The sequence below is a fragment of the Carcharhinus amblyrhynchos genome, chromosome 1 (genome assembly GCF_965287045.1).
Source record: "Carcharhinus amblyrhynchos chromosome 1, sCarAmb.v2.hapA, whole genome shotgun sequence".
Classification (NCBI taxonomy): Eukaryota; Metazoa; Chordata; class Chondrichthyes; order Carcharhiniformes; family Carcharhinidae; genus Carcharhinus; species Carcharhinus amblyrhynchos.
The window spans coordinates 163,694,755-163,721,088 of NC_137324.1; the positions used below are offsets into that span (position 1 = coordinate 163,694,755).

Below are 26,334 nucleotides of genomic sequence, written 5' to 3' on the forward strand. Positions count from 1 at the left end.
GCATCACGATATTCAGGGGACAAGAGCTGTGGACAGGGCTGAAGGATTCAAGGTAAGGTGCGATGGTGTCGGGTAGCATGGTGATTAGTGCTGCTGCCTCACAGCTCCAGGGCCTTGGGTTTGATTCCAGCCTTGGGTAACTGTGTGGAGTTTGCACATTCTCCTGTTTGTGCGTGGGTTTCCTCTGGGTGTGGACTGCCATGATCAAGTGTGTGTGTGTGTGTGTGTGTCTGTGTGCATGTGTATACGTAATTGTGTGTGCACGCGTGCTTTGGACCATGACAGTTGGGGTGAGAGCTGGGGACTAAACTGTGATGGTGTTAAGTGGATGTTTCCTGTACTTAGAGTCGAAGATTAATGGTTGTGGTTGTTGAAGATCAGTCATCTCAGCTCCAGGACATGACTGCAGGATTTCCTTGGGGGTAGTGTTCTAGGCCCAGCTGTCAACGACCTTCCTTCCATCAAGAGGTTAGAAGGGGGGATGATTGCTGATGATTAGACAATGTTCACCATTTGTGACTCCTCAGATACTATAGAGGTTCGTGCCCAAATGCCGCAAGGCCTGGGCAACATCCTGGCTTGAGCCGACAAGTGGCAAATAACGTTCGCACCACACAAGTGCCAGCCAATGACCATCTCAAATGATAGAGAATCTAACCATCACACCATAAAATTCAATGACCTTACCAACCCAGAATACCCTATTATTAATATCTTGGGGGTTACCATTGACCAGAAACGGAAATGGACCAGCTATGTAAATTCTGTGGCTACAAGTGCAGGTGAGAGATTAGGAATCCTGCAGCAAATAACTCACCTCCTGACTAAGTCATCCACAATCTACAAGCACATCAGGAGTGTGGTGGAATACTCTGCACTTGCCTGGGTGAGTGTGGCTCCAACAAAACTCAAGAAGCTTAACTTGGGGTGGCACAATGGTTAGTACCACTGCCTCACAGTGCCAGGGACCCACATTCAATTCCAGCCTTGGGTGACTGTTTGTGTGCAATTTGCATGTTTTCCCCATGTCTGTGTGGGTTTCCTCCAGGTACTCCGGTTTCCGCTCACACTCCAAAGATGTGTGGGCTAGGTTGATTGCTCAGGTAAATTGCCCCTTAGTGTCAAGGAGACTAGCGGGATAAATATATGGGGTTACGGGAAAAGGCTTGGATGGGATTGTTGTCAGTGCAGGTTTGATGGGTCGAATGGCCTCCTTCTGCACTGCAGGGAATCTGTGATTCCATGAACATCCAGGATGAAGCAACCTGCTTTGGCATAACTGTCCAGACACACACTCCCTCCATATGCAACGCACTGTGGTAGCAATGTGTGCATCTACATGATGTTCTGCAAGAACTCACCAAGGCGTCTTAGACAGCAGCTTCCAAATCCACAACCACTACCATTTAACAGGACAAGGGCAGCACCTCCCTCTGCAAGTTCCCCTCCAAGACATGTACCAACCTGACTTGGAAATATATCGCTGTTCCTTCACTATTGCTGTGTCAAAATCATGCAACTTCTTCCCGAATAGCACTGTGGATGTATCTCCACTACGTAGACTGGAGCAGTTCAAAAAGGCAGTTCTCACAGACAATTAGTGATGGGCAATGTATGTTGGCCCAACCAGCCGTCCCATGAATGAATAAAAATAGTCAGGATGATGACTGATACTGGACCATAATAGTCAAAGTGAGAGCTGGAGACTGGCTCATGTGAGATGTGAGCTCCAATCTGTCAGTGATCGGGAAGAAAGGGTGACCCGATTTGAGATGGGCCTTTGGCTTTCTTGTTCCATTACAGGATCCAATCTGCACATTTGAAAACAGGACCCCACTTTGTTGCTATGGGCCTTTGTGCTACTCACCAGTTCAAAAGAGCAGGATAATACCGGGTATTGGGACATGTCAAGAAAGAAGCAGAGTTATTGATGGTAACTGCTGTTATTTTCTCTGCCCTCCAACGAGATTCTGCAAGATTTGGGCCAGTTAATCTGAGGGCTGAAGTATCACTGGCCAGGTAGCATGTTCCTCAAAGAGATTTTTATTGAATAGTGCATTATAGACACCTGGCAGTATGCGGGGAAATGTATTATTTTACAAAGTAATCATAAAGCTTACTGGGTGGCACAGAGGTTAGCACTGCTGCCTCACAGCTCCAGGGACCTGGGTTCGATTCCCAGCTTGAGTCACTGTCTGAGTGGAGTCTGCACATTCTCCCTGTGTCTGTGTGGATTTGCTCTGGGTAATGTGGTTTCCTCCTATGGTCCAAAGATGTGTGGGTTAGGTGGATTGGCCATGCTAAATTGACCCTTAGTGTTACGGGGTCTGGCTTGGGTAAATGCATGGGGTTACGGGGATAGGGCCTGGGTGAAATTGTGGTTGGTGCAAACTCAAGGTGGTGAATGGCCTCGTTCTGCGCTGTAGGGATTCTGTGATTCCAGAAGAGGTTTCTGGCCATTCTGTGCTTCTCTTTCATACATTAATCATTGGAAAAGGCTGTCACTTCCTTGGTCTTTTTGTTTCATTTTCACAAGATTTCTTCTGTGTGATATGATTTAAGATTGTTCTTGTTCCTGAGGCCAAGAAAAAATTTGGTTTAAATGAAAAATTAAGATTGCTGCAAAAGGAGTAATGCCCTCTTCAGCACAAACTGAACCGACATGAACATTTCCCCCCTCACAGAGGAAGGCAATGATTTCTGTGTGTTCAGACTAGATTTTTTTCACCTACCTTGAAATGTTATTTCTCTCAAAAAAAACATACGCAGGCAGGTAGATATATTTGCCTCAATTCGGATTTTGATGACCGATTGTCAGATATTTGGATTTGACCATTACACTCATTTGACACTATTTAGGGATACCAGTGTCTGTAATATTTGAACCCTCCCAACCACAGTAGGTTCAAACTGATCTGAATTTGCCACTGTCTAAATTGAGATGATACAATTTGAATCAGTTCTGCTCACTTTAGACAGTTTGGTGGTTGGCTTTGACTCTGAGCCCAAATCTTTGAAAAGATGCCACACACAGACACAGAATCCTATTGTGCAGAAGGAGGCCATTCGGCCCACTGAGTCAGCACCAACCACAACCCAATCCAGGCCCCCTCCCTGTAATTCCATGCATTTACCCTAGCTGGTCCCCTTGACACTAAGGGGTAATTTAGCATAGCTAACCCACCTAACCTACACATCCTTGGACTTTTCTTCTGTTCATACATCCTTTTCTTCTGTTCATGTTCGTCATGCTCCTGTCATTTTTGCATGCAATTTGTGTTGAATATTTTGCCTATTTTCACGTGCGTCAGCAATGTAAAATCTGTGACTGAGATAATGACTCCAGTACTCAGAATGGTTTTTTTCTCATCAAGTTGGATTGACGTCATACTGGATGAAATAGTCCAGAAAGAAACTATGCTAATGAATAGCCTGAAGGTAATACCGTAATTAAACCGGATTACTTGCAGCGCATCATGTCCTATCTGAAATAGTTTGGTAAATGTCCAATAAAGTCTGGTAAATGTCCAATAAAGTCACTAACTTGCATCGATGGATGGTGTACTGAATTTTCATTTGAAGCCTTTTGAAAGGACAGCGACAAGTGGGTTCGTAATGCTCTCTTTATCAAAATGCTCCCAGTGGTTTAGCTTATCTGATGGTCGCGTAAATTGATTAAATTCATCTTTTCAATAAACACTCTCGCTTCGTTTTCAAAACTCAATTGATATTGCAGAACTAGATTTTCTGAAATGGTTTGCAATCCTGGATGCTGTTGCCATAGAAACTGGCTTGTCGAAGAATCCTCTATATATTAGGTCCACGTTGTATAAGAGGCAATTCGTATCAGCATGAATTAACTGTGATTATATCATAATTTTACATATCTCCAACCTGTGGATTTGTGATTCCCGCTCATCCGTGAATTTGTGACAATCCTGTGTGGCACTTTTAATATTAATGTTATTTTCCATATTTTGCTCTGCAGTGTTTGAGGAGCCAGAGGATCCCAGTAGCCGGTTCTTCTTCTCGGAGATAACCTCTTCAGTGTCTGATGTGAAGTTCAGTCACAGTGGCCGATACATGATGACACGAGATTACCTCACCGTCAAAGTCTGGGATCTGAACATGGAAACCAAGCCTATAGAAACATATCAGGTACTCTGTGTTCAAAATTAGAGAGTTAAATGCAAATTGTTGTGTGTTCTTTACCCACAACCTCCAATTGGACGTACTATCTAATGTTGACTGGCAGTGCTTCAGGAGTGGTCAATGCAACATGATTTTATGTGTCCTAAAATCAGAATTATCCAGCATAAAATGAAGCCATTCAACCCATTGTCTGTTTGAAAGAGACTTGCAATAAGTCCTACACTTCTGTCCTTTTCCCACAGCCTTGTATTTTTTTTCTCTTCAACTCGTTATCCAATTCTCTTTTGAAAGTTATTACTGAATCTGATTCCACCTGCCTTCCAGATTGCCATAACTTGCTGCATCAAAAAACTCTCATCACCCCTTCGATTCTTTTGATGGTTATCTTGAATCAGGAGTGTTCAACCTTTTTGCACGAGGGGCCAGACTTCATTTGTTTTCGTGCTTATGGAGCCAGTGAACACCTTTTTGGGAAGATAAGGCATTAAGATATTTACTTTTGTTAATCAATACAACAGAAAGTGTGCCGCTTTATGAAGACACTTCAAATGAGGAGACTAATTTATTAATGATGATTCTAACACTCCTGCAGAGGATCATAAATGACCCAACTGACACCTGAGCTCACTGCAATTTAATAGTGCCTCAGGGATGAAATGGAGGCAGTACAACTTTCCCACACTCTTGGCAGGTTGTCCAACAAACTGTTGGGTTTGCAGTGACCTCCTGGGGGATCCTTCATTGTCACATACTCTGTGCCTGATCAAGGGCCTGACATTTGAAAGTAGGAGGGAGTGAAGCTGCTGGAAGCCATTCCCCAACCCCTGAATCCAATCCCCTTGCCTCACCCTGTGATCCCATACCACCTTTCCCTCATGTCTGGTCTGGAATTCCGAGATGCTCCAGGGCCTCTGGTGATGGATACATTGGTGGCAGCGTCTCTTGAAGCCACTGGTGCAGACAGGACTTCTGCTACCAGGGGCTTCCATCACAGGAAAGGCCCAGTGGTGGTCACTTAAGTGCCTGATGGGCATTTGATTCTGTTGGGCCTACCCCCAGCCCTGAACAAATGGGTATTCCCCGGTGAGACCCCCATTGACCCAACAGAATCCTAGCCATTGTCTATCTTGTACAGACCACACCCTCTGCCCAAAGGGTGTCACAATCATCTGGCTTCACTGTCCTAGAGTCCCTTGCCCAAAGGCAGATCTGACCCACAGCACAACAGCCTTCACCACACTTAGAGCAAAGAGGCTTACCCAAATCCACCACAGCTAGATATCAAACTATGGCTGTTGGCACCAATCTGATCCACACTGGCTGTCCAGCAAACAGAGCCAACCGTGGAGGCTGAGTCGCTATTTCAATATGCGCCTTCACATGGTTGCTGTGTGTGGAGATGGTGGAAGATGCAATTTTTTTTTCCCATTACATGGCTGACCAGAAATCTCTCCTGCTCTTGCTGTCTGTCATTTGGCATGTGTTGAAACTATTTGGCCACATTATGCATATTCATTCATTCCTTGCCCATTGAGTCCTGAAGTGGGCCTTGAACCTGGAGCTGTGTGTTTAGAGGCAGGGGCAATACCCACTGCACCACAAGAAGTCCCAGCCTCGTTCTGTGCTTTACAATTGAGATATAACAGGAGATTATTGTTGAAATCGATTACACCGTGTTCATCTGACCGTGCCTAGCAGTTACGGAAGGCCTGAAAAGTGCTGACAGTCGCTGCACAGTCATTCTAAGAGTCACTAAGACACAGAAAAGATCATGAAAGCAAAGCAGTCAGGGTGAAGGATCAATCCTTCCCAGGGGTCCTACCACCCTCAAACTGGAGATGCAACAGGAGATCTTGTTTGAAACCAATTCTCAAAATATGTCATTACCTCTGGAGTTTCGGTTTTATGAAGAATATATGGGCATCGAAGGCTTCTTGCACTTTTAACATATATATGGGCGGGATGTTATGTCCTCGCTCATCCCGAAACATAAAGTCCCGCCCGAGATCAGTAGGCCTTCCCATACTCCCCCCTCGACCGCTCCAATTCCCATGGCGGGTGGGCCAGCAAAATTCCAGCCATAAAGCCACACCGTAATCATGATTGTTAAAAAATGATATGAAATTTATTTAATCATTGATGGCTACACAGATATACAAATTAAGGTCCACATTTCACTGGGACAAAGATGGCCATATTTTGCATCTTGTAACTTGAGTTTCCCTTTGTTAATTTTACTTTTGTTTCTTTGTCTTCCTTGCATCGTGTGCTACCTCAGACTGCCTGTTTAAAAATGTGCACAGGCAGCCTACTGAAAGCCACTTGGGGCATGCTTGAGATCTGTTTTCATACTTCCCTTCAAAGTCAGTAACTTATTTTATCCTTCAGGGGTTTTGATTACTTCCTCTACAGGATCAGTAGCTGACACGGGAGGGGGGGGGGGGGGGGGGGCGGCTGGGGGCTGGTTGGGGGGCAAGTAAATGAACTAATAATGTTCGGGACATCAATAAATGTTGCAAGGCAAATCCTCCTCTGTTTTTTGTAATGATGGGAGGGAGTTGCAATGGGTTACTAAATCAGGTCCACATGCTTTAATCCTGAAGTTGTTATGTTCTCATGCATTTACACGCACAGAGGTTCCTCTATAGAACAGTCTCCTGCATCAGGCTGTGTTTTTAGCAAGCTCCCTTAATGGATAAATCACTTAACAAAAAAAATGGCAAATTAGCCAATTAAGCCACCTCTGATGTAATATGCTCCAAATTATCATTCCCAGCAGAGACTCAGTCAAAAAAAAACCCTTAGGCTATATTGCTGTTATATGTATGTCCTTTAAGACAAATTAACCAGAGATATTAGGAATTGTACTGAGAATAATAGCATACCTACAGTGCAGAAGCAGGCCACTCAGTCCATCAAGTCTGCCCCAACCACAATCCTACCCAGGCCCTATTCCCTATTTATCCTGCTAATCCCCCTGACACTAGGGTCAATTTAGCATGGCCAATCAGCCAATCAACATCTTTGGAGTGTGGGAGGAAACCAGAGCACCTGGAGGAAACCCACACAGAGATGAGGAGAATGTGCAAACTGCACACAGTCACCCAAGGCCTGAATTGAACCCAGGTCCCTGGCACTGTGAGGCAGCTTTGCTACCACCGTGCCACCCAAATCCCCTTGCCATCAGGAAATGTAATGAATATAGATTTGTTTTAAATAATAACTGTTTATTTGTAAAAATTACATTGGTTACAATCTTTAAGCATGGTGAATGTGCGTTCCTTCTAATGAGCTGCATTTGCGTCTGAATTAATTGTTTTGAGCTGGTTAGTGAATGATCACTTGGTGGTTTCAGTCTGAACCACAACAGGATCAGTCATCTTAAACTACTGTACTTGCATTATTAGGACAGTTTGTTCCTGATACTTGTCTACCATAGCCAAACATGAACTTGCTGTCTTCTATATTACTGCCCTTTTTGGTTTGGTGCTACATTATCAACCTCTTCCATACTGTTTGAGTATACGGTTCTCCCAATTAGTCAGCTCCAAATAAAGGATTTACCTTTTAATTATGGATTTTACCAGGGTGGCACGGTGGCATAGCAGTTTGCATTGCTGCCTCTCAGCGCTAGGGACCCGGGTTCAATTCCCAGCTTGGGTCACTGTCTGCGTGGAGTCTGCACATTCTCCCCGTGGGTTTTCTTCGGGTGTTTTGGTTTCCTCCCGGAGTTCAAAGGTGTGCAGGTTAGGTGGATTGGCTGTGATAAATTGCCCTTTAGTGTCAGGGGGACTAGCTAGGGTAAATACATGAGGATAGGGCCTGGGTGGGATTGGAGTCGGTGGAGACTTGATGGGCCGAATACCAGCCTGCACTGTAGGGATTCTATGATTCTACCAAGTCCTGTTCATTAGGGGGTGACAGTGACACATCTTGCTTTTAATATGATTTGTTTCAGTACAGGTCACTGTCAGAAAATGAAGAGTGAGGTAAGTTCTGTTACTTTTGCTAAAGGAATGCCACTTCAAATCATTTCCTGCTGCTGACAGCACGGGTGGGAGTGAAAATGAGATGTCATTCCATAGATATTCCCCAGATTGCAGACAGTTTATTGGATGAGGTGTCTGAACTGAGATGTAGGCAAATCACAGAAAGCGCTAATTGCTTATTACGGGGATGCAGTTCTAAGCTGCGTGATTAGGAATGGTGTTTTTCAGTGAAGATTCAATGAGCCATAGTTGAGTGGCTGCTTAGAATGTGGTGTTACTGAATGGAGAGAATGGGCTGCCTTATTTGTACACGTAAATGGAATTGTTTTTGATTCATCATTAATACATTTAAAGCAAATTAGATGGAACCCTGTTGGACCTCAATTCTGGCACTCCAGCAGGATGGTTTAACACACTAAAGCAACAATAGCAGAAGAAGTCAGATTGTTTTTGCCTGTTTGTACATTCCCAATGCCCAAAGTATTGATTGCTCCATCTGAAGGATTGAGTTGGCTTCCAATTTCTGTTCCCCCACTGCTGTTTTCCTTTCTGCCTGAAAGCTTCCATCTAACATAAATTTACTGTTACAGGCTTCTTTCTTTTTAACACTCATTTACAGCTCCACTATACAGCGTCTCTTTGCAAATTCTCCAGCAGAGTCTGTATTCTATCTCTAAGGCACATTTGCTGCCACAGAATGTTTTACGTCTAAAGCACATTCGCTATGGTCTGGCTTCTATCTACTGCACATTGGTAGTCAGCCTGACAGGTCTAATGCAATTCATTGTCAGCACACCCTATGTTTAACAACCATTCACTGTCAGAGTATGGCTTAATTCTGATGCATATTTGCAGTCACAGAAGCTGTTTTAATATCCGAAGAGTATTGTTATGTTTTTGGGAAATTTCAAATGAGCAGAGCAGTTAGTGGTAATTGTATACCTTAGCACAGAAAGGATTGCCTAAAATTGCTCTTACTGTCAATTTGCAGTATTCGCATAATTGGATGATGGTTTTGGCACTTAAATACTCCATGTGAGAAGAAATGTATTGATTATGCTTCCACTTAGTTAATTGTGACTGGTTCTAAAACTTGTGCTTCTGTTGCGTTGGTAATTGCTGGTAATTTACTGTTGCATTGGCATTCCTTCAATGTTAATGTTATTTTGTTAACAGATTCATGATTACCTCCGGAGTAAGCTTTGTTCACTCTACGAGAACGACTGCATCTTTGACAAATTTGAATGTGCATGGAATGGATCAGACAGGTCAGTAGCCCTGATATCTTCACTTAATTCTAGACCACAGCATAAACAGGTTGCTTTGACCTGCCTGTGCGGGTCAAGAGTCTCCCCCTTTTCAAAGGTCACTTACAATTCTGTGTTGTTATTAGACTTCTGTAACAAATCCCACTTGACTCTCAACCTTATATCATGGGACTTCAAAGTTTCACAAGATTCTGTAACCTTCCCCTCGAGACTGTGGATCGAGCTTTCTTTTTAATTTGACTTCACGGAGAATGGGAAATTGGCCACTTTATTTTTCCTCCTAGAAGTAGATAAATGTGTTTGAGTCCATTTATAGTGCTGTGATTGCAAATGATTGCAAATATTCAATTTTATGTCTTCATTTTGCTATGATGCACATTGCCCTCTGTTGCACAGTAGGCAGCTGTAAAACTCCTTCGAGGGCCATGCGTGGCATGGAGCCGGTCACTACTGTAGTGGAGTGTCACGTTTCACACACAGTTCTGGGTTGCCACGCTGTGTTGGATATTTGGTTCAGTGAAGATTTCTCCCTGTGTAGGAATGGAGAGCTGTTATATGCAAGTTTGCTGCCAGCGTTTAATGGGAGCACAGAAATGTAGGTGGGCCCAGAAAGCTGCAAAGTGGAACCCAACCAAGATGTGGAGATGCCAGAGTTGGACTGGGGTGGGCAGGGTAAGAAATCTCACAACATCAGGTTAAAGTGCAACAGGTTGATCTGGTATCACAAGCTTTCAGACTGCTACTCCTTCTTCACCTGATGAAGGAACAGCACTCCAAAAGTTTGTGAAACCAAGTAAATCTGTTGGACTTTAACCTGGTTTTGAGAAAATTGTTACTGAACCCACACAAGCCAAGTTGACCAGAACTGTTCAAGTGTTCAAGTGACCCTGAAACACCGGACTGCCCCCCGCATGCCAGCCCGATATGTATAAGGGTACTGGATGAGAGATGGCAGTTCAGGATGGGTGAGAGAAGGCAGGGATTAGACTATTTATTTATTTTATTCACCTGTGCATTCAGTGGAATGTTTGCATGTCAGCAGAGCCCTTGACTAGGTCAGAGACAAGCTGGGCATCTGAAATATGAAGACAAAATGCTCAAAATATTCAGCAGGGCAGCGAGCAATCTGTAGAAGGGCAAACCGAGTTATTATTTCATCAGAACCAGGAAAGCTTAGAAATGTACATATCTTGGGACGTTTAAGGGGTGGTTTAGCATGGCCAATGCACCTAACCTGAACATTGCTGGACTGTGGGAGGAAACCGGAGCACACCCACGCACACATGGGGAGAATGTGCAAATTTCACACTGACAGTGACCCAAGGCTGTAATTAAACCCAGGTTCCTGGTGCTGTGAGGCAGCAGTGCTAATCACTGTGCCAACATGCCGCCCACTGTGCCATAATCATAAATAAAAGCAATTATTTTGCAGGCAAATACTGCAATATACAACTTGTTTTTGGGTTGCTTGCTTGATTAATAAAGAAGAAAGATATTACCAGAGCTTTGATAATGTAATTTGCACCATTGGAATGAAAGGCTGATGCAGTATTATCTAAATAGTCTTTGAGTCTGCTTCAAGTTGCTAAGGAATGACTTCAGTTACAGCCATTGCTAAATTATTCATTAGTGAGACTATTACAGCGCGGTAGGAAACAACTAAACCCGCAATACACAGATGTGCATAACGTCCAAAAATAGAAAATGCAGAACTCATTTTCCAATAAATTCGTTGCCATGTGACAAGCTGGTTAAAATTGAACCATTTCTTTTCATGAGCTCTGTGACTTGCCACAAACATATACTTTATTTAGGCATATAATAGTCTCCTTTTTGTGGAAATGCTTCTCTACTTTAAAATAAGAGAATTAAGTGCACTCTTCCCCAAACCAAAGAGCAGACTAGCAAACTGCTGAATATCACATGGCCCATGCCATGGTCTCTGCAGCTCATGTGATGGTCACTGCTTACTGCCTTGAATTGTGCTTCTCAGTTTTGACATAAGATGAAAGTTTTATGCGAAGTGTCTCTCTGATCAAGACCCTTTAATTTGCCCAGAAGATCTGGAGCTAGTAAATATTATAGTGTAAAGCTAACTGACCCATTTGGATGATCCTTTACATCAAATATCACATTCCATGAAACACAGAATCCTACAGTGCAGAAGGAGGCCACTCAGTCCATTGAGTCTGCACTGACCACAATCACAACCAGGCCCAATTCCCATAACCCCATGCATTTACCCAAGCTTCTCCCCCTGAAACTAAGGGGCGATTTAGCATGGCCAATCCACCTAACCTGCACATCTTTGGACTGTGGGAAGAAATCGGAGCAAGGAAACCCATGCAGACACGGGGAGAATGTGCAACCTCCACATAGACAGTGATCCAAACCGGGAATCGAACCCAAGTCCTTGGCGCTGTGAGGCAGCAGTGATAGCCCCCTTAGTGTCAAGGGGTCTAACTCAAGTAGCTTGCCTATATTACTGGGGGTGGAGATGGAAGTGCTGGCGGATGGAGGTGGAGGGGGAGTGGGGAGAATAGTTAAGGCATCCTAATAACTTGGCATCATTTTGAAATACTGTTCAATGAGGGTCTAGTACAGCATTCTTGCTTGCATTGTTTTCCTGCCACATCAAGTGGCTGCAACCTCCCAGTTTTAAAACTTTTCAATAAGTCTGCACTTTTTGCAACTAATGCAGAAACTTTGCCAAGTTCCAACAGTATTTTGAGTATTGGAGTACAAATTTTCAGAGATTTTTTTCAAAGGGATAAACTAAATTAAACTTCTTTATTTCAGAAGCTGTCTGTTATTTTGACAGATTTGATTTTTTTTGTGTTGTTTGGAAGAAAGTTCAGTCTTGATTTTACAATTGATAGATATGCTTTTTAAAAAAAGTTCCCTCATTCCATTCTATCTTACTTTCGATGTTCAGTGAAACAACAAGTTGTTTCTCCCACAATGACAATGACAGCTTATATTTATATGCTGCCTTTCTCGTAGACAAATATTCCAGTGTTTCAGAGGCTTTAATACTATGGCACCGAGACACATAAGGACATATCTGATTTGATTTATTATTGTCACGTGTATTTGCATACAGTGAAAAGTATTGTTTCTTGTATGCTATACAGACAAAGCATACCATTCATAGAGAAGGAAATGAAACAATGCAGAATGTAGTATTACAGTCATAGCTAGGGTGTAGAGAAAGATCAACTTAGTGCGAGGTAGGTCCATTCAAAAGTCTGATGGCAGCAGGGAAGAAGCTGTTCTTGAGTCAGTTGGTATGTGACCTCAGATGTTTGTATCTTTTTCCCGACGAAAGAAGGTGGAAGAGAGAATGTCCGGGGTGCGTGGAGTCCTTAATTATGCTGGTTGCTTGGTCGCAGGTAGCCACAAATTTGGTCAAAGAGGTAGGTTTTTAGGAGAATCTTAAATGAGAAAAGCAGAGAGGTTTAGTGAACAAAGAACAAAAACAGCCCGGGAAACAGGCCCTTCGGCCCAAGGAGCCCACGCCGCCATCTTAACACCATTCCCCCCCTCCACCCATGACCCTTATCTAATGTTTTATGGCCATCCATATTGAGGGAAACTAATTTAGGGACAATTTATTACTGCCAATCAGCCTAATAGCACATCTTTGGGGTGTGGGAGGAAACCGGAGTGCCCGGAGAAAACCCACGCAAGCAGGGGGAGAATGCACAAACTCCCAAAGACACTGGCCCAAATCCATGTGTCTGCCCAGCAATCAGTGATAGTCACTGAGCTGTCGTCTTGCCCGGTATCTGGTCCAGTTTAAGCACACACTAACGACATGAAGCACTAGGCCAATCTCGAACAACCAAGAGCAGCCCAAGTACGACCCATCGCGTGTATGCCCCTCGTTGGACAACAAGGCATTTCAGAGCTTAGGGCCTGGACAGCTGAAGGCATGGTGACCTGTGGCAGAATTGGGGATAGCTGAGGGCAGGATTAGAGGTGCATGGATATATCAGAGGTTTGAGGCTGGAGAAGATTAGAGATAAAGAGAGGAGAAGCCATGGAGGGATTTGGGAAAAAAAGGATAATTGCAGATCTAGACATTTTAACTGGAAGCCAGTGTAGATGAGCAAGCAAAGACGTGATGGTTGAACCAGATTTGGTGCAAGTTAGCATAGTAGTGTTTTGGGTGACCTCCTGTTTACTAAGGGTACAATGGAGAGGGTGAACAGGACTATGGTCAAATAAGGAGGACGTAAAGGCTTCGATGAGGGTTTCAGCAGCAGTAAAAATGAGACGGGCAAAGTCAAGTCATATTACAGAGGTAGAAATTGGCAATATTTGTAATGATGCCTATGTGTGGGTGAAGGCTCAGCTCAGAGTTAAGTATCTCACTGAAGTTGCAACTGGGTTTCCCCCCTCCCCCACAGTACTACAAAGGGTCTAATCAAAATCTCAAATAACGTCATGTGTGAGTAGGAGAAAGGCAAACCATTCCAACATTTCTGCAAACGTTGACCTAGCTGATCATCCTCCAAATGCCTCTCCTTCATCTAAGTGGATTGGGATGCACCGACTTGGTCCCTTCTTATTTATGTAATTGTAACCAGCGAATCATCTGTAATAGTTTCTCTCCCCGCTTGCACACCGTTAGATGTGTCTATCCTCAGCTCTCTCCTGTTTGTCATCTACATGCTATCTCTGAGTGACATTATCCAGAAATATCAAGGTCCACATGCACATTGATATCACCTAGCTGTATCTTGCCATCACATCTCTTGACTCTTCCACTGTGCTGGATAAGCAAAATTCAGTGCTGGATAAGTAAATAATTCCTCCAAATAAATTCTGGGTAGACAAAAGCCATTCTTCATGAGTTCTGTCATGTCCTGAACACTCTTCTCCAGCTACCAACTCCATCCCACTTCCTGGGAACTGACTGAGCTGAACCAGACTGCTTGCAACCTGGTTCATATGTGACCCTAAGATGTGCTCTCAACCATAAATCCACTCCATTACCAAGACCACTATTTCCACCACCATAACATCACGCGACTCCAATCCTCCTGCTCGTTTGCCATTCAAACCCACATCCCCATCTTTGCTGCCTTTAGGTTTGACTAATCCAACGCACTTTTGGCTAGCTTCCCATCTTCCATCCCCCACAACTCCTTTGAACTGAACTTCATCCAAAGCTTGATCTCAAATTGTATCAGGTCCTGCACATCCCTCACCCTTGTGCTTGTTGACTGACATTATCTGCCACTTGAGCTGGGGCTACGCTTTAAATTACTTATAATTATTTTCAGATTCCTGACCACTGCCTATCTCGGAAACCACTTCCAGCCCAACAACTCTGTGAGAAATTTGCACTGGTCCAATTCAGGCCACTTGCACATCCTTGCTTTCAGCTCAGTAAGAAGTCTCACAACACCAGGTTAAAGTCCAACAGGTTTATTTGGGATCACAAGTTTTCAAAGCGCTGCCCCTTCTTCATCAGGTGAGTGGAGTGGTAGGTTTCATAAACACAGCATATATAGACAAAGACACAGTTGCAATATAATTGCATTCCAACCATTGTCTTGCAATTGTGTTTTTGTCTATATCTGCTATGTCTGTGAAACCTACCCCTCTACTCAGCTGATGAAGGAGCAGCGCTCCGAAAGCTCGTGATTCCAAATAAACCTGTTGGACTTTAACCTGGTGTTGTGAGACTTCTTACTGTGCCCACCCCAGTCCAACGCTGGCATCACCACATCATTGCTTTCAGCTATTTAGGCCCAAGCTCCAGAATTGCCATCCTGAATCTCAGTGCCTCTCTAACAGCTACCAATCCCTAAAATCTGCCTTTGATTAAGATTTTAGTTGTTTGATTTGATTTATTATTGTCACATGTATTAGTATGCAGTGAAAAGTATTGTTTCTTGCATACTATACGACAAAACATACCATTCGTAACGAAGAAGAGAGTGCAAAATGTAGTGCTGAAGTCATAATTCGGGTGCAGAGAAAGATCAATTTAATACAAAGTAGGTATATTCAAAAATCTGATGGCTGCAGGGAAGAAGCTTTTTTTTTGAGGTGGTTGGTACGTGACCTCAGACAATTGTATGTTTTTCCCAACAGAGCAAGGTGGAAGAGAGAATGTCCGGGATGTGTGGGGTCCTTGATTATGCTGGCTGCTTTTCTGAGGTAGTGGGAAGTGTAGATAGAGTCAGTGGATGGGAGACTGAATTTGAGCAATGGACTGGGCTTCATTCATGGCTCTTTGTATTATCTTATGGTCTTGGACAGAGCAGGAGCCATTCCAAGCTGTGATATAACTGGAAAGAATGCTTTCTATGGTGCATCTGTAGAAGTTGGTGAGAGTTGTAGTGGATCTACCAAATTTCCTTAGTCTCCTGAGAAAGTAGAGACTTTGGTGGGCTCTAATTTTAGTTCATGTGGCTTGATGTCAGATTTGTTTTGATAACGCTTCCATGAAGTGCCTTCGGATGTTTTACTGTGTAAGGAGCAATATAAATGTATGTTGATTTGTAACTGTCCAGACAGTGTGAAACTGCTGTAAATAATGCATTGAATTCAGGTGTAGCATTGGTATTTTTGGCTAGTGGGTAAAACTCTTTTCTGTAGTAAGGATAACTGCATTTAAATCAAAGAAGTAAAACGTAGTAAATAATCCTTGTTTGGCTTAAAGTTGCAATGTTAAGAATTTTCATTGGGTACTTGAGAGAATCTGAATCATGCTAAATCAGGTCATACCACTTAGCAACAGAATCAGACTACGAATTTCATTACTTTGTCCGTGCACACTTAAAGGCCAAGATGTGGAGATGCTGGCATTGGACTGGGGTAAGCACCATAAGAAGTCTCACTACACCAGGTTTAAGTCCAACAAGTTTATTTGTTAGCACTAGCTTTCGGAGTCTCAGGCTGCTTCATCAGGTGAGTGAAGAGCTGTGTTTACAAACAGGGCATATACAGACACACTCAATTTACATGCTAATTGTTGATGCTCGACTCATCGATCGATAGTTCAAATGTGCCACAGCGGAAAACCTCACCGATCTCCTCAGAAGACAAACACGGGACACAGTGAGCAGAGTACCCTTTGCCATCCAGTACTTCCCCGACATATTCTACGGTGCCTTCAACATGTCATCGATGAAGATGAAGATGAACATCTCGCCAAGGCCATCCCCACACCCCCACTTCTTGCCTTCAAACAACTGCACAACCTTAAACAGATCATTGTCCGCATCAAACTACCCAGCCTTCCGGAGAGCAGTGACCACAACACCACACAACCCTCCCACAGAAACCTCTAAGACGTGCCAGATCATTTCACGTGAGAACACCATCCACCAGGTACATGGTACGTATTCTTGCAACTCGGCCAATGTTGTCTACTTGATACGCTGCCGGAAAGAATGTCCCGAGGCATGATACATTAGGAAAACCATGCAGATGCTACGACAACAGATGAATGAACACCGCTCGACAATCACCAGGCAGGACTATTCCCTTCCAGCCGGTGAACACTTCAGCAGTCAAGGGTATGTCTTTGGGTAAGCGTTCTCCAAGGTGGCCTCCACGACACTCAACACAGAATCACTAAGCAGAAACTGATAGCCAAGTTCCACACACATGAGGACAGCCTCAACTGGGATCTTGGGTTCATGTTGCGCTATCTATAACCCCCACGACTTGCTTGGGCTTGCAAAGTCTCACTAACTTATGGCTGGAGACGATACACATCTCTTTAACCTGTGCTTGGCCCTCTCTCCATTCACACTGTCTGTACCTTTAAGACTCGATTACCTATAAAGACTCATATTCTAACCATTCTCTTGTAAATTAAGTTTGAGTCTGTATATACCCTGTTTGTGAACATAGCTTTTCACTCACCTGATGAAGGAGCCTAACTCTCTGAAAGCTAGTGCTGCCAAATAAACATGTTGGACTTTAACCTTGTGTTGTGAGACTTCTTACTGTGCACTCTTGAAGGGCCAAAGAACCTTTTCAGCATTGTATGACTCTATTACACCTTTAGCTTCAGTACAAAGTGTTTTCAGTGGCAACAATGTTGCATTCAATAGTGCAAATGCAACCTGAACAAGGGTCAGGTCCCAGCCTGCTGTTACATAAAGTAAGTGGGACTCCTTATAGGAGGGAGCTTTAGAATCATTGAATTCTTACAGTGCAGTGGGAGGCTTTTCAGCCCATTGAGTATGCACCACCTCACTGAAAGAGCATCATACTCAGGCTCTCCCCTACCCGATCCTACTAATCCCGCTCATTTACCATGGTCAATCCATCTAACCTGCGCATCTTTGGACTGTGGGAGGAGACTGGCTGCCTTACACCTCAGTACCCACTTTATTCAGTGTTGTACCCTTCAATTAAATTAATAAAGGCAAAATGAGCCAATTGATTTTCAATGATTTCACACTGAACTTTACTCTGTTTTTGATTGATAATCCTCTGACTGGCAAAGGTAACTAAAAAAGGTAGATTTAAATCCTGCAAGCACCAGTTTTATGCTAATCTAGGCTCTCATACTCCCAGATTAAACCACCTAAAGTGATGGAAAATATTTAAAAAATGGCTGTTTCACAATTAAATGTACTCAAATATTTACACAATAAAATTGATATTAATTTGATTTCCAAAGGACTTGAGTGTCCAAAAGATTGAGAATTATAATGGACACTATGGTACTACAAATCCTATTCCTTTTATTAGTAAAAAGCAAGCTTAAACTTTCCTGTAGCTTTTATTAACAAGAAAAAGCTTAACATTTTTATATATTTAGAGTAAGCAATTTTTAGAAAATGTATGGTTACCCACTAGGTAGTCGGTCTCGATTCACTGCAGGTTGATTGGATCTGATCCTCTGGAGCAGGCAGGGGTGGAGCCGGGTATGTGGGGGTGTCCTGTGTGGGGTTTGGTCTGGGTCTTTTAAATAGTTACTCTGAAGTGTTTTTATTCCTTCTAACTTTTTCAGAAGGTAAAACTGGCGGAATCATCCAAACTTAGTACTTAAATCGCTTTGCCGGAGATTCCCAGCCCAGCACAATTGTCCAGGGGAAGTTAGCCCATCTGGACAATTGCCTGGAAAACCCTTACCTGGGCACTTCCTGGAAGGATTCCCAATGCATCATTGGAGTACCTCCACAAAGGCAGCACTGCAGACACAAGATGTTATGGCCCGTAATATGCACACACGTTTGCATACACACATGCACTTATACATGAATACACATATGCACTTGCATACGCACACACACATATATGCAGACACATTTATGCATAGACATATATGCACACAAATACATATTTCATGCATGCATACACATATATGTACACACGTGTATGTGTGATATGAGGATGGGAATTGAATAGTATAGAAATATTAGAGCAAGAGAGCATTAAGTGCTGCTGACAGAATCATGCAGCAAAGAATTTCTATTAAATAAGTCCATAGCAATTGTGATTAGAATTTGATTGATGTACTCCAGCTGTAATCAACTGACTGAATACAGATCGTAAGAAGTGATTTATATTGGACACACAAGGGATACATTTGTCATCCGGGCATAGATACCAGCAACGGTAATGATAATTTTGTGCCGCTGCGACAACGGAACATGAAACCCATCACTGCAGTATATTTATCACCAAATTAGAACTGGAGAACATTAAATATAGAAAGCAATTATAGCAAAGAAAAGTTTACTGAACCAATGTATTACAATCAACGGGCAGTCAAAAATTACAGGAGCAGGTGAATAGTTTAATAATTAATATTGGCATTTTGTGAAATGTATAAAGGTTGTCAAAAATGATGTGGATAATTTAGCTGTTATATAACCTTATTGGAAAGTTGGTTGTCTTTCCAGATTAATGCTTATTCTGTTGTATTGTACTCAGTATTTTCCAATCTTTATTCATCATCTTGCACCATCCTGAATTCATGGGCAAGAAGAGACCTTTTTCCAAAAGTTCTTACAAGTTTTTGACATTTTTATCTTAATTTATGCTTGTTATGTTATTGGTGAGCAAGGATGATCTGGGTTCATTCTTCTCTAATGCCCAGCTGTTTTGTTTCAACTGGCTTCTATTTATCATGGATTTTGGAAGACTAATGTTAAGGAGTTGACTCTGTATTTATATAACAGCTCTTATCCCAGTACAGAATTATATCTATCCAGACTCCCCACATTCCACAGTGTGAAAGTAAATTGGGGAATGTGGGTTAAATGCTTAAAAATACTAAATTTCATTCTAACCTGACTGTGCGCCATATTCACGGTAATTTGCTGTCAATGGGCAACACAATGATTAGCATTGCTGCCTCACATCACCAGGGGCCCGAGTTCAGTTCCAGCCCCAGGTCACTGCCTGTGTGATTTGCACATTCTCCTGTGTCTGCTTAGGTTTCCTCCCACAGTCTAAAGATATGCAAGTTAGGTGGATTGGCCATGTTAAGTTGTTCCTTAGTGTCTCCAGATGTGCAGGTTAGGGGAATTAGTGGGATAAATGTGTGGGGTTACAGGGTTAGAATCTAGGTAAGAGATTCTGTCAGAGAGCCGTTGCAGGCTTAATGAGCCAAATAGCCACCTCCTGACCTGTAGGGATTCTGTGAAGTGTCCTAAATTGGTGAGGCAGGACACTTCACAAACACATTTAAATCAGGTTCCTGCAGCACAATTAGGGGAATGTTTTCAATGCAACTTCAGGTGGGTAGGTTTCCCAATCTCAGGGAACCTGGGAAAGGAATAAAGATGGAAGCTGCTGCCTCCAGAGGTTGAATAGCATTTCTTGTGGACCAGGAGCAAAAAAGGGAAAGCGAAGTGCCTTTCACGGTCCCCAGATGTTCCAGACCACTGTTGAAGTGTAATTTTGGAAAAGTGGCGACTAATTTATCACAGCAAGCTCCCACAAACCAATGTGTTAATGACCTGATATCTGGGGCTTTTGTGTGATAATTCACAGATAAATATTGGCCAGAAATATCTCTCCAGCTCTTCCTTGACATTGTGCTGTGGAACAGACGGATCTTAGTTTCAGGTTTCATTCAAGAGATGGCACCTCTGACAATGCAGTCTGCCCTCAGTACTGCACCGGAGTCTTGCATTTCGTGTTCAAGTCCTGGAGTGGAACTTGAACCCACAACCTTTTGACTCAGACAAGAGTGCTACCAGCTGAGCCGAATGGAGGAGCAGGAGTGCTCACTCTCAAGGAAGCCATTGATCTGCTCATTGCCTGTTTTTAGACATTGTTGCAGTGGGCACCCTCCACTCAAGCTTCGCTCTGCATCCTACCGCTCTAATTGCCATGGTCCACCCTTTAAAGACTGTGACCTCTTGCTGCTAGTTTACCCACTTAGCAATGGGCCAGCCTGTCAATTTGATGGAATACAAGACACAAAACAGAAAAACAAAATTATAAATGTGGTCCTGCCCTTGTATTTAGCAGGATCTCATCATCTCCAGCTTTGCTGGGAACCACCCTCCCCCCACCAAACCCCAATAGCCCCCCCCTGTAGTCCCCCATAAATATCTCTCTATACTGCTCCCAGGATAAGGGAGCTGGATTTGGTAACTTATAGATATGTGTCTCCTGAAATCAGGACTGAAGGTGTGGCAGTACAAAATCAAATTGCCTGTAATGTTCCTTCTCTCCCTAGAGAAGCATTTCAGGCCTCTTCATAACAACAACACTGAGACTAGTATCTCACTTATTTCAGGAGTGTATATCCTGTAGGAACCAATGGCCTTCAGGAGTTCTGATTTCACAGTGGTGAGAATATAAATTAAATGAGATAGTACTGTAGATTCTGAGATTGTCAAAGGCTGCCTCATTTGACCATGTTCCCCAGTTTCTTCAGTCACATCTTGGAAGTCAGCTCAGCCAATCTAGACTTCATTCATATTTATCTACCCTTTGCTGCCCGCTTTCACCATAGTATGGGAGCAGCTTATACAGCTGTACCCTTGCACCCCGTTGAGGAACAAGGGAAATTGCCCAGGATCAACACCAGCAGTAGAATCAGCATTGCTACCTTCTCCTTAGCAACCTGCCGCTCCACAGGGTAGTGGAGATAGACACGGAGATCTGCCCTCATGGAGATGAGACTCCCAACACAGAGCCTACAGGCAAAGGATTAACTCAGCCAACATATCTGAACACCAGTGACTCAGGAGACTCAGACTTGCATTGCAGGTCACTGTTGACTGCGTTGGCCATGTGGAGCAAGACCTTTGCAGTGTGCTCAGTGAGCATGTATTGCCAATGGCAGTCATGTCCACCTCCAGGTCTCTGCCTCTTCCAGTCAGTCAGCATTCTGTTTCTAAAAGGAGAGAAGGCAGAGGGTTGTGAAATAGATTGTGTGGAGAGGTTAGAAGGACAGCATTTGTGGAGGATGATTGTGCGGGATGGGTGTGAGATGGCACAAGGATGAGGCTGAGTGTTGGCTGGTGACTATTGGGAGTGTCATGTGCCTGAAGAGAGAGGAATAAGTGAAGCTGTAAGAAGTTGATCTGAGAGGCATGCAGCAGAATGCTGGGGAAATCATTGTGGGGTCTGGCAGCTGGAAATCGTGTGACAGTCACTTTTCCTGCGCTCCTGAACTTCCTGAACCTCCTGGAGAACCACATCCAGGTTTGGGAAATGACACTGTTGCTTTCGCAGCCACCTCTATCCATGCCTGTTAGCTGAGGAAACAGCAGTTCCTCTCTGGCCCTCAGCATGACATCACAGAATTCCTATGGAGCAAAAGAAGATCATTCAGCCCATCGACACTGCACCAACAACATTCCCACCCGAGTCCTATCCCCATAACTCCACATGTTTCCCTGCTAGATCTCCTGACAACTAGGGTCAGTTTTAGCATGGACAATCAACCTAGCCGTGCACATCTTTGGACTGTGGGAGGAATCCAGAGCAGCCAGAGGAAACCTACACAGATATGGGAAAAATGTGTAAATTTCACACAGTGGTCCAAGAGCTGAATTGAACCCAGCTCCCTGGCGCTGTGAGGCAGCAGTGCTAACCAGGGAAAGGTTGGAGAGCTGGAGGCACTGCCTCCCTGCATTTTCCTTCTGTTTACTTGCAGTCATTTTGACCCCTGCACGAATCCTGGGGTCCTTCATTGAGTGCAGGATGTCTTTTTTTCAAATTATTCATTCAAGGGACGTGGATGATGTTGGCTCAGCCAACATTTATTACCTACCCCTGATTGTACTTGAGATGGTGGTAGTCCTGCAGTCCATGTAGGTACATTCAGTGCTGTTAGGGAGTGTGGGGGGTGGGGGCTGCAGGATTTTGATCTAGCAACAATGAAGGAATGGTAATATATTTCCAAGTCAGGATGGTGAATGGCTTGGAGGGGAAAAATGTGGGTCAGGATAAATTAAGCACATAGAATCTCTTGCCCTGGCCCCACTGCATGGATCCCTGTGAGGACATAGGTTCCACGCCATTCAAAATATCAAGTGAGAGTTCCTGAAGAAGATCGAGTCCAGCATGCAGATGCATGCCACAGCTATTTCTTAAACATTACAGTTGTTATGACATGATGGTCAGTACTGAGCTGTCCAAATTCTGAAAGGAAACTTGAAACAGCTGTTGGAATGGTTTTACAATTTGTGTATTATGAGGAAATTTTCTGAAATGAGGAAGTAACTTCTCAAACCAAAAGTGATGATTTTTATATTAAAGTGAAACATATCTTAAAGTAAAGAAATGAAAAAAGAAATTCACTTAACCCAAGAACATCTTGACACAGTTAACAGTACAACAGCTTCTTCCCTGTTGCTATCAGACTTGTGAATGGACTTGCATCTTTCTTTACACCCTAGCTATGACTGTAACACTACATTCTGCATTCTCTTGTTTCCTTCTCTATGAACAGTATGTTTTACCTGTATAGCATGCAAGAAACAATACTTTTCACTGTATGTTAATGCATATATCAATAATAAATCAAATCAAATCTTTAAACCCTTCACATCAGAACTTGGCTTAATGGCAACAGCCCTTACAAATTTTCTAATCTATAGAATTCCAATAACTTTACCACACAATGCCCTGCTTATTTTGATAGATGAGACTTCTCTCGTTGTAAATCTTGAAAAAATGAGAGTGGGTCAAAATAGGACCTATGGGTTCAGAATACCAGAGAGGTGTCGTGGACAGCCAAACAGAGCACTTTTCATGGTGCTTTTTAAATCCACTAAGTTCTATTACTGGTGTAAACATTTGTGAAGCACTGATGAGGTGAACAAAATAATAATCATTTTTGTTGCTAAGTGACAGTATCTTTGCATTATGTTCCATGAGAAATATGTGCTGATTGTTTGCCTTCAGGATCAGAATGTTTTTTCATGCACTGCTATTTTATCTATAATTCTCTGGAGCGATAGATGATGCCAGTTTTGCAAATTATTTTCGAATGATTGGCTTCTTTCTATCAACTCTGAAATTTCTACCAGCAGTGATGTATAGTGCAGTTTTCAGCAAATTTGCTATCTCTGACATAGCTACATTCAACAAGATTCCAGGAGATGTCCCCTAGTAAATCAGAAAAATGCAGACATCTGATCGTTCAGCCAACATTACAAATTATAAACATGAATCCTCCTAAAGAGGGGATTGATCGCGGCATGGGAAATATACAGTCACTTGTGATAATTTGGTCACAGACAATAGTGCTTTTTACATCATAACTGAGAAATAAAATGTTGAATGAGGGGTATCATAGTTAGTGATCTTTACTTTTATAATCATCTTCCATTCTATTTAATTTTCAGCTGCTGTAGTTGAAGGGAGGAGTGGCATTGTGAGGGACTTTTTAAACTAATCATTCTCAATCATGTAATATCTGCTTAGATATTGGTATATACTGGAGCTTCATTAGATTGTCTCATTATCACAAGATAATTTCCATTTTTATCCTATGGGTTAGAGCCAGGAATATTTATGACAGTTACTATAGTTATAATAATATTTGATTTATTATTGTCAGATATATTGGAATACGATGGAAAATATTGCTTCTTGTGTATTATACAGACAAAGCATACCACTGATAGAATATATAGGGGAGGGGGAAAAGAGGGCGCAGAATGTAGTCATAGAGGTTTACAGCATGAAAACAGACACTTCAGCCCAACTTGTCCATGCTGTCCCCTTTTTTTAAAACCCCTAATCTAATCCTAATTGCCTGCATTTGGCCTATATCCCTCTATACCCATCATATCCATGTAACTGTCTAAATGCTTTTTAAAAGACAAAATTGTAGTGTTACAGTCATAGCTAGGGCATCGAGAAAGATCAACTTAATACAAGGTAGGTCCATTCAAAAGTCTAAAGGCAACAGGCAAAAATCTGTTCTTGAGTTGGTTGGTTCATGGTCTCAGATCTTTGTATCTTTTCTCCCTGACGGAAGAAGTGGAAGAGAGAATGTCTGGGGTGAGAAGCAGTAGTAATGCTGATCTAAAAGAAGTTCTTTATCACGCTGCTTCTTTTAGATCGCATTAGTACCTGCTACTTCTCTCAATCTTAATATTTATTATAATTATATAATTACCATAAACATCCCCATCACAGGTCAAAACCAATATAAGGCGTTTAGGAAAATAAGCATGGATATGTACAAAAGCAGGTAGTGGGATTAATGAGAAGAATTAGGAGGGAAAATGTATCTGCTTGATTATTGACTGTGGGGTAAATGCAGATTGTAACTTACAGCAAAAACTATCTTAAGTAGAGGTGAATGTAGTTACTGAATGAATGAAGTTTGTTCTGTGTTAATAGGCTCAGAGTCATTGAGCAATTTTGGGACGATTCTGCCCAGAATGTTGGATCAGATGAGAAAAGCTGTGTGAACGTTTGGAATTGAACGTGTGTCCATATCTGACAAAGTCCAGGGAAGACTGGCTGAAGTTCTCCACCAGCCTTATTTAATTACAAATTATACAATCCGGAGTTGGGAGCTGTCTGCAGTGTGTAGTGGTATAAGATTCACTGGAGAAGGTTTGAGTAATGTTTCGGAATGCCACATTGATTTGGTTTGTTGCCTTTCGCTTGTATTGTCTTCTGCCTCGATGAGGTTTCTCTTACTCTGAGTGAATTGGAGATGGTCAGCATTTAGCATTTAGAATCTATTTACTTAGATCTATTTACATCCAAGATCTCATGTTAAATGCATTGTTCTCTGGAGATAGACTGTTCTGTGTCTTGCACCCTTGGATTTTCTTAGTCATCTGACCCTAATGTCATGCTAATAAATGTTAAACCTTTAATCTTGAACCTTTTACTCTACAATATGAAATCGGCTTAATAAAGTGCGTGGGGACCCTTGGACTTTGGGAGATTTTTAATAAAAGATTTGTTGAGATTACTTTAAATCTTTAGCGGAGATGCTACCAACCAACTCCCTTTTTCTTAAAAAAAATATACATTTTAACTCAAGGAGGGAACTCTGCACTCTACAGAGCAAGAATGTAATAGTTTCAGGTAAATTCCAGATGCCTACCTGGAATCCACAATGCAGCTGTAGAATGAGTCATGAGGCATAGGTATAGCATCTTATTCATGAAGCTTGATCAGTCTGGTCTTGCTTCTCAGACTGGAACCTTGCTATGTCCTGGTGTTCCAAACTGAAAACAGAGCCAGTTTCTATTGGCGACAGGGAACACGCACCAAAAGTCCAAGGGTGAGATTGTCGGGTGTTTTCAACTCATGATGGCACACACGAACTGGAACAAGGGTAAGCCATTTGGCTCATGTCTGCTGCATGATTCGATAGGACCATGCTGATCGTGATCTCAATTCCACTTTCCTGTCAGCCGCTCTTCCCCTTTCCCCACCTGCCCCATTACCATGGCGATCAATAAGCTATCTAACTCAGCCTTGAATATATCGAATGACCCAGC

At 42.7% G+C, this 26,334-nt stretch overlaps 1 protein-coding gene across 4 annotated transcripts in view; it reads left to right on the forward strand.

Annotated features, from left to right (window-relative positions):
- LOC145346944 (serine/threonine-protein phosphatase 2A 55 kDa regulatory subunit B gamma isoform) overlaps nt 1-26,334 on the forward strand; it is a 320,021-nt gene that overhangs the window by 289,891 nt on the left and 3,796 nt on the right. For all 4 annotated transcript variants that reach the window (XM_080194824.1, XM_080194843.1, XM_080194837.1 and 1 more), the window contains 2 exons: nt 3,989-4,158; nt 9,318-9,409. In XM_080194824.1, the coding sequence (XP_080050950.1) occupies nt 3,989-4,158; nt 9,318-9,409 (262 nt within the window). The remainder of the gene's footprint in view (nt 1-3,988; nt 4,159-9,317; nt 9,410-26,334) is intronic.